Source organism: Pundamilia nyererei, unplaced genomic scaffold, assembly GCF_000239375.1.
Source record: "Pundamilia nyererei isolate P.nyererei 1_Seehausen unplaced genomic scaffold, PunNye1.0 scaffold00125, whole genome shotgun sequence".
Taxonomy (NCBI): domain Eukaryota; kingdom Metazoa; phylum Chordata; class Actinopteri; order Cichliformes; family Cichlidae; genus Pundamilia; species Pundamilia nyererei.
The window spans coordinates 1,935,782-1,945,031 of NW_005187526.1; the positions used below are offsets into that span (position 1 = coordinate 1,935,782).

The 9,250-nt window shown below is 41.0% G+C and overlaps 2 protein-coding genes across 5 annotated transcripts in view; one reads left to right on the plus strand and one right to left on the minus strand.

Annotated features, from left to right (window-relative positions):
* The window catches only part of ano10a (anoctamin 10a), a 37,083-nt gene extending 35,977 nt beyond the window's left edge, over positions 1 to 1,106 (minus strand). For 2 of the 3 annotated variants that reach the window (XM_005742971.2, XM_013913314.1), the window contains exon 1: positions 1,043 to 1,106. The gene's annotated coding sequence lies outside the window, so the exon portion shown is untranslated. The remainder of the gene's footprint in view (positions 1 to 1,042) is intronic. The other variant, XM_005742970.1, reaches the window with a different exon arrangement.
* The window catches only part of abhd5a (abhydrolase domain containing 5, lysophosphatidic acid acyltransferase a), a 14,902-nt gene continuing 6,700 nt past the window's right edge, over positions 1,049 to 9,250 (plus strand). The window contains exons 1-4 of one of the 2 annotated variants that reach the window (XM_005742967.1): positions 1,049 to 1,329; positions 2,472 to 2,552; positions 5,727 to 5,812; positions 7,490 to 7,865. In XM_005742967.1, coding sequence (XP_005743024.1) covers positions 1,070 to 1,329; positions 2,472 to 2,552; positions 5,727 to 5,812; positions 7,490 to 7,865 — 803 coding nt within the window. In that variant the 5' untranslated portion in view covers positions 1,049 to 1,069. Of the gene's footprint in view, positions 1,330 to 1,601; positions 1,657 to 2,471; positions 2,553 to 5,726; positions 5,813 to 7,489; positions 7,866 to 9,250 lie in introns of those variants that run through there. The other variant, XM_005742968.1, reaches the window with a different exon arrangement.

Sequence of the window (9,250 nt, forward strand, 5' to 3'; positions counted from 1 at the left end):
ATGAAATAAGACAGAAAAATCCATCAAAGACCCAGGACTTTCAGTCTGATCCAGCTATGGTTCACTGAAGCCATCAAACAGCCTCAGTGGAAGCATGGAAGAAGCTGTTGTTTAGTAAATGAAACAGAGAGCAAAGGCTGAGGTATGCCAACATACACAATAACTGGACTGAAAACCAGTGGAGTTTGGTTCGATTTTTTTCAATACGTAAAGAAAAGGTCAGAATCAAAGTACAACAGTGACTAACTACAGCCATGTGGAAAACACAGTGGAGGCATGGTGGTGTTGAAGATCTTGTCAAAACTGGTAGAATTATGAATGCAGAAAAGATTTGTCCATCTGGAGAGCTTCTGATTGATAACAGCTAAATATTTAATTGCGGCAATGATCCCAAAAACACTGTGAATGCAGTAAAGGCATACCTTGATGGAAACAAATATAATGGTACACATCCATCCATCATGGATTGGCCTCGCTGGAGCCCAAATCTCAGCGTTATTGAAGCAGTGTGTGATCATCTTCACAAACGGAATGAAAGGCAAACACCCTTCAAGAAGCCTGTTTTTGAAGACCACTTAAATAAATAACAAAGCAAGTGGCCTCAGAGAGTTCAGCTGTGTGGAAAAATAAATGTTGTCATACCAAATATTGACTTTTAAGTCTGTACACTGTGCTTCTAATTATGTTTGCAGATAAATCACATCCCATTCGCCTAGCACAATCTAAACGATGTGTGGCTCAAGACTTTTGCACAACACTGTAAATAAAACTTTTTTCTACATGTATCTTTCACGCTGCAGGTTACATGTGCATGAGTACCTGTCCCCATTAAATGTAAGACCTGAAATATCAGATAAGCAAGATAAATGAGTTTAAAGACCGTTGAGAACATTTCTAATGACTTGCAGGATGATTCACCGTAAGAACTGAACCGAAGAGCTGAACAGCAGCAGCTGCCCGCGCAAGCTCAACACTCTTGTGTTACTTTTAAATACCCGAGTAATGTAAAACAAGGAACACAAAACGGAGTTTAAATACTTACCAAGACCCACTTCCACGATCAGCAGCAATGTTTAGACATGACAGACACGCCAGTTCCGCAAACTCTTCCTGGGTGCGTTTGTTTTACTCTACTAGGAAGAAACGAAGCGGAGATAGGTGGATCCACAGTAGGAATAACACTCCCCCCCCTTCCCCCTTGTCTCAGTCAACTGACGCTATAAATGAAATGCACACAAGCTCGGCAGCTACGTCAGAGCCACGTGACTGTGAGAAGCGTCTCGGGGACTGTCGCGCTATGGCTGAGCAAGCGGTGATCGAGAACAGAGGGTGAGTATTTCTATTAACCTATCACATTCCCCGGCCTGTCAGAGTATGTCTATCCACGGTAATGTTCCTTTATTATTTAACAGACACTAAGTGTCTGTTAAATAACAGCGACACTGTGCACCTTTTCCTGAAAAATGCCCGAGTGTTGTTGTCGAAAGTTAGACAGGCTGTCAGAGAGAGGCACCACTTGGGTCAAGGTAAACCTGCCCCCCCCCCCCCCCTCCAACCTCATTAGTTAATTGCTGCCTTCTTGTAAAGTGGCCCGTACTAAATGAGAGTGCTCGAAGACTGCAGAAGGTCGTTGAAAAACTCACCGGTGCTTTGAAGGTATTGTCGGTGTGGTCCACAGAAGTAAAATAACGCTCTTGTTGCAAAGCCGCTGGACTGCCATGTTTGTTTTACCTCAGAGATAGTAGAGCAAATTGGAAAACAGGTGCTCTTAGAATCCATCCTACCTCGCAAACCATCCTACCCGTTGTTTCTGTGCATGCGCACAACACGAAATTAAGTAGCGAACCGTCCTACCTTTGTAAATATTAGCTACAAAAATACTGACGGGTAAAATTAACTGCCAAACCATCCTACCTTTGTGAATTTCACCTGCAAGCATACTTAAACAGTTAAAATTCAGTGGCGAACCATCCTACCTTTGTTAATAACAGCTACAAACATACTGACGGGTAAAATTAAGTGCCAAACCATGCATGTTTGGCACTTAATTTTACCCGTCAGAGTGAATGTTACCTACAAGATACTTTAACGGGTAAAATGAAGTGGCAAACCATCCTGGCTGTATGAATATGACCTATAAGCATACTCTGATGGGCAAAGTTAAGTTGGTGTTGGAATTACTCTGTGACAGCAGAGTTACGGTAGAACGTTTTGCCAAACTAGGATGGTTTGTCAGAACACCGGTTTTAAACAAGAGTTTTGCAGTGGCGCGAATATTTTTATATTCATGTGCATAAAAAGCCCTCTGGAAATGCACAAAAAACCTTGATAAAACCATAAACTTTTTTTAAGTGTTATAGTAAATGCTTGATAATTTAAATAATGGAGATGATAGTTTTGCTGTCAGGCGTTGTCATCGGCCAGTCCCTGTCCTTTGCCCTCACGCGCTTACTCTTTTATTATATCTCCAGGGTCATTCATAGAATGCTGTCTACTGTTGGTGTTCCCAGTCTGGCCAGGAGTGTGTGGGGCTATGTGGATAAAACAATAAGGTAATGTTATGAGCATCCACACACAGACACAGGTGTGACACTCTTTTACACAAATATCCACCTCCACTCAGACATTAGCTTTCATTATTGTAGCCTCACTTTGTTAGTTTGTATGTGTAACTGTGCAGGTCCAGTTTCCTTTCAGCTGGGTGATTTTCATGAGACTTAGAGTAATAGAACGTAAGCAAAGGGAGAACTAAACGTAAACTTTTGTGACTCTTTAACTTACCTTTCACAATAACACACAGGGTGTCTCCTGCGTTTTGATAACCCTGGCAAACTCACGGGTTTATCAAGTAATTGCGTCTCCAACAATTGAGTCCAACACATGTATGTTAACAGGCTGAGACTAAATGGTTGCTTATCAGTGCAAAGCAATATAAATGAGCAGCACCACCCCGATTAACAAAAACCTGTTCAAAAGGCATTGAAATTGACGTTTCCAGACTTGTAAAAGGCATTTAGAGTGGGTTAAAAGTGAAAGTGCAGTTCACAAATCACAGCCATCTCCTTGAGGTGTTCTGCATTATAAGGTGAAGACCCTACAATAATGCAGAGAAAACCCCAACAGCAGCCCAGATGAGAAACACATGCGCATATAGCGTAAATGTGCTTTTATGTTAAAAAAATAATTAAGTACAACTAGTTTTGGATTGAACCTTCAGGACCTTCCTTGCTGCCCAAGCATCATGTGTAATGATTTGAAAAAGAAAACGACAGCCATGGGGGGTGGAGGACAGTCTTAAAATGAGCAAAATGACCAATGAGCTCCCCAAACAGTAAAACCTTCATGGGGGGGGGGGAGATGATCAGAGCAGTTAAATTAGGCTGATTTTTAAGTCTGTGACTCTAGTTGTGCCTAAACAACACAGTAATGAGGCTGCTTCATTATGTCTGCCACATGTTGGAAAGGACTTTATGTGAGTTCTCTTGCAGTACTGACTTATTTAAAACAGAGGACCACTCAGGCAGCACAGATTCGCTGCGCTGCGCTGCTGCTGCTCACTTAGAAAATAGACAGAAAAATCCTTGTTGTTGTCTTTTTGTGTGTGCGTGCGTCTTTGCGTGTGTGTGTGTCACATTTGTTTAATTGTAAGAATTATTAGAAGTAGGCTTAGGTAAATGTTGAAACATGTGAAAGGGACTGATTAAAATCGCATCAATCACGTCCTGTATCGATGTCTCAGAATTCAAGGTGACATATTCAGGTGTTCTATCCACTTAGCAGCCGAAAACCTTACAGACACACAGACAAACAATTTAAGTTGCCCTTTATCAAAACAGCTGTAGCTAGTGAAAAGGACAAATAGTCCTTTATCAAAACAGTTGGAGATAAGATAAGATATAACTTTATTAATCCCTCGGGTGGGTTCCTCTGGGAAATTCGATATGAATGTTTTGATAATTACTAAGTGAACAAGATGTCTGGTTAGACTCTGTAAAGAAGGCCTTGTTAAAGAAACTAATGTGACCGATGTCAGGGAAGGAGAACATTGAGTCAAGTGTAGTGTGACGACAGCCGTTTGTTTCCTCTTTTGATGTCTCTGCGTGTTGCTACATGAGGTTTGCATGTCACAGAAGAACATTTTGTTGTTATGGTTGGTTTTTGTTTTGGGGTTTTGTTTTTTTTTTTGGGGGGGGGGGTTGACTTGCCTAAAGACAAAAGAAAGCAAAGAAACGAAATTTTTGTGTCACAGCTTTGTGCTCTGTTATGCTTTTCCCTCAAGACCACACTGGGCCAGTGGAGGAAAGCAGAAGAGCTTATTTCAGAGCCAGCTGTGAAGTAAGAAGTTGCTTTCCCACACAGAGCAGCTAATGGAGAGGTCATGAGATATGACACTTTTACAATAAACACAGCTGTTTAGACATTCAGCCAAAAACCTTTAAGTGTCTCCTTACTCTTAAGTCACACCCTTCTGTAGTTTAGTTATGCCTTCTAGTAGAAGGCCTGCCATAACACGTTGCCATGAATTAGGAATGAAAAAACCTTTTCATTAAAAAAGAACATTGCAGCGTGTGTTGGGTTTGCAACGTTGTATCTGAACAAACCACATGACTTCAGGAACAATGGGACTTGTTAACTAACAGTGTGTCCACATGAATCTGTGCAGAAGTCATGCATGTGAATGTTTACAGAAATATCTCAGATTTATCAACATCAATTTAACATTGCTTCTGCTCATAATTTACAGTTTTCCAGAGTACCAAAAACCACAAAATGCTCAGAATTACAATTTTAAAAAAATCACACAAAAAACCCCAAAGTGGAAAGATGTAGGCTTTTACCTCTCCATCAATGTTATTCCATTTATCTGAAAAAAGAAACAAATCCCTTTGGGTATCTTAAGAGATCTGTGCTTAAATAAATACCTCACAAACGGCATTGGGTCAGAATTTTCTCTCAACAGTATGGGAGACTGATAAAGTCATACAGAGAAGCATTAATACAACGTATTGGTTCCTAAAGCATAAAGCTTCATGGATGCTTCATATTAAGGACTGCTCTGTTACATTAAAATACCAACACGGAACAATCTAAACATTCAGTGTGAGGACTCCATGAAGAACTAAATGACAAAGCGATCTCTCCCTGGCAATGCAAAACTAAATTAACACTCCTAACAGCAAATGTAGAAGCCTTATCAGTTGAAAAATATGGTGTCTATTTGTTTTTCTGCATGAAATTGTTTGCACAATTTTGCAATTTGTTATCAAATCATATTTGGATCATTTATTTTTTTACCCAGATTTTGCACTCTGGAAACTCCAACAAAAACATACACCATAAGGCTACAGTCTTATGGTGTATGTTCACACCTTTAAACCACTACATTTTTCAAAGCATCTGTGATAAATTCTGATGGTAATTTTGTGTATCAAGCCTGTTTTTTGCTTGCTTAACCTGTTAGTAACCCTGATTGTTTAGCGTGTTGCAAAACGCAGTCCAAGCGGTAGAAAGATGAGAAATGAGTTAAGTGAGGACCATACAGTAAGAGTCTGGTTAGCTAGGAGTCAATGTTCTGTGGTGCAGGTTTGTGTTATGAATCTTAGCCCTACGACTGTGAGTACCCCAAAGCAGCATGATGATGAATCATTATTATAATGATGAACGTTTGAAATATTAATATAAGGCAAACCATTCATATTCATACTGTTGTGCTTTTGTGTACGTAGGTGGTGCTGGATTCCCAACTGGCTGCCATCGTGGTGTCCAACTTCAAAGAGCCATCTGCAAGCTTCAGAGGAGAAGATGCTGCAGTGTAAGGATAAACCCAGTGTAATTTTTTTTTTTTTAATTTAAAACATACACTTTTTGTACAGTGTGCAAAAGTAAAAACTCACCCACCTGTGTTCACTACTCAAACACAACCTGTTTTGCTAAACAAAACCTGTATTGGCTAGAAATCAAATAACTTTTTGTAAATATGAATTAAATCTGCAAGCAGCGATGACCGTGTTGGTCATCGCTGCTTGCAGATTTAATTCATAAGACTTTCTTTGGCAAATTTGAGGTTGCTGCGGTCAGTCACCTTAAAACTGTAGCCCAAAGTGCATAACATGACATTTCTTGTTCCCACTAGGTGGTGCAGTGACCACCATCAAATATGACAGGAGAAATGTTTTCAGGGGCGGAGCCTTATGAAACGTGGGAAGTTTGGTCCAGATTGGACGATGTATGTGTAAATAAGAGGAAACTATATTTTCATGGCGACTGGTTGAAATTTGCCGTGGTACCACGGCCACGCCCTTTGAAGAAAGCTCAAAAGTGTTGCAGTTTAATATGGCCCAGGTCTGTAGTTTAGACTGACCAAATATGAAGTTGATCCTTGGAGGAGTTTGCAACAGTATAATGCCAGGAAGTCGCCAAAATGTCACCTTCAATTCAAAATGGCGGACTTCCTGTTGGGTTTGGGTCAGTGGGCTTCCAGACTTTACGTATGTGTGTACCAAATTTCATTCATGTAACTCAAACCGCATGCTGGTAGTACTACCATAGGTGGCATTATTGAACCATTTCTTACTCTGTACATGAGAAACTTCACCTGTTGCCTACTGGTGGTGGTCAGAGGGCCCGGTGGCGCCAGTGTCCAGCAGCCTCGCCTCTGTCAGTGTGCCCCAGGGTGGCTGTGGCTACAATGTAGCTGCCATCACCAGTGTGTGAATGTGTGGATGACTGAATGTGTAACGCGCTTTGGGGTCCTTAGGGACGTGTAAAGCGCTATACAAATACAGGCCATTTACAAACCAATAAAATAAGAAATTTTGCACGTGTTAGATCTGGTGAAAATGTACATGAGTTTTTTTAGCATCTTTAAGTCCTCAAAAATGCAATTGTTGACATAAAATAATAAACTGAGCAGATGCGTTGGGCCTTAGCGTGTTTCATGCTAATTACAAAATGTGTCTGAGATCACTTGTAAAGTATGTGTCTTATCGAAGACTACAAACAGCTCAGGAAAAAGTAACTCATGACTTTCGTTGCTCAAAATTTAAAGGAATATTAGATGTCGGTCTTCCAGAAAATGTCGTGACAACAAGTAGAGAACATTAACCACAGTAGAATAGGAACTTATAAATAAAGTGATTGATGATTACAGCTTTGAAAAATCAAGAAGTTCAGGGGCTGTTTTCTATGAATGACTTTAACCCAACTGTGCCTGCAGGATGTTACTAATGAACCAGTAAGTGTGAGAAATCGCATTGCTCTTGTTTGAGCTTGTTGCCGTGTTTGTGTGTGGTGTTGTTGTGGTTTTTATTTTTTTGTTTGTTTGTTTGTTTTTTAAAACCCTTTTGTAGAGAATCTCACTTTTGGTGAAGACACCTGATTGATTCAGTAGTATCAAAAAAGAGATGTTATTTAGATTAATGTGAAATGGAATATTTGACCCATCGTAATGTTCTTGAACTTTAAAGTAATCTTGTGCTTTTCTTTTCAGATGTCAGCACTGAATTTACTAAAGTGTTTGTTCCCATCTCCAACGACAATCTTCTGTGGACCCTGATGTTTTGCAATGACCATGTTAAAGATAAAACTCCCTTAGTTCTGCTGCATGGCTTTGGCGGCGGGGTGGGCCTGTGGGCTCAGAATCTGGATGATCTCTCCCAGCATCGGCCTGTCTTTGCACTGGACTTACTGGGTTTTGGCCAGAGCAGCAGGCCTGTGTTCTCAACAGATGCAGCAGAAGCAGAGGATCAGTTTGTCGAGTCCATAGAACAGTGGCGGGCCAGCGTGGGTCTGGAGTCTATGATACTTCTTGGTCACAATCTGGGAGGATACCTCGCTGTGTCATACTCCATTAAATGCCCAGGCAGGTGGGTGCAGACAATGGGATTTCTCATATCTTACTGTATCATGACCCACACTGTCTGATACAGAAAGGTGGCAGGTTTGTGTAAAATGTCAGGATCAGAACTGTAGCATAAGCTAAAGTCAGGTTTTAGTCTCTTATTATTATAATGATGCGAGTGTTTTAGGCACTCCATATAGGAGCTCATCTTTTCTAATGTCCACTGTTGGCTAGCAGCTCCTGTCATCTGCAAGAGTGGCTGAAACGGACAGAGTTAATATTGTGATAATCTTTGCATATCATCTCTAACTATTATTTCTATCCTGCCTTTTGAGGGTGGTGTGTGAATGTTGGTCTGCAGAAGTGTTTGGGCCTCTTTACACCTGCTGCCTCACAGCAGGCAGATACTGTCAGGGACTGTTATGGAAAATACAGTAGAGTGTGTCAGTGGACACAAAACTGATTTATCAACACATCAAACAAGTTTGTGTCATAATGTCTCATTTTCTGTCCCCAAGAGCAGCTTGTTGGTCAGATCAGCTAAAGAAAGCCATGTGTTACAGCTGAGCGCTCCAGTGAGCAAGTGGGCAGAGTGTTGATTGCTCTATAAAACCAGAATAATATACATTTGAATAATCCTTTCATCACTGCTGTAAATGGAACAAATGAAGTGGAACTTGCCTAGGAGGAGAAAAAAAGCAGAGTCTGCAGTGAACACTGTTATGAATAATGATTCTGCCCTTTTGCTGTTAACATGATTGTAGCAAAACATGCCAGCATGAGTAGAGGATACAGTTGTAGCGGTGTGCCTTTAGGTGCTGGCAGCCTGTGATAACAGCAGTGTCCTCCAAAACGCTCTCTCCTCCCACTAGACTCTATCTCTCCTGAACCATCTCCTCCTGCCGCAGCTCCGGCTCGGAGCTTCCAGCATTCACCCGGCTCTCCCTAAGCGGCGCCTGATAAAATGTCCTCAATCCCTTATCACCCCTCTTCATCAGTAACACTGAAAATTCCCGCTTCCTGTCTTCTTATTGTTATCTTAGCGTTCCAAATGGTTTTAAGTTATAACTTCAGATGCTCGTGATCAGGCACATGCGTCCCCGATCTGTGCTAGACTGTCAGCCATAGCTGGTTTTGTTCATATTTCTGCAGCACTAAAAACGGACATCATCATGTCTGAAATGCATTTTAGCTCCCTTCCTGCTTCCTTAAAGCCAGATTTCTTCTGATAGACTCCACCTTACAAGGGCTGTGTAAGTTTTCATATTAGCAATATCTGATCTTGGTGACCTCAAAAGTCAAAAATAAAACTGTGAAACTGGGCATTTAGAGCCATCTGAAAGTTTTTGGTCCACCGTTCATACTCTGTCATTATCTGAGAATTGTGTGTGTGTGTGTGTATGTGTGTGT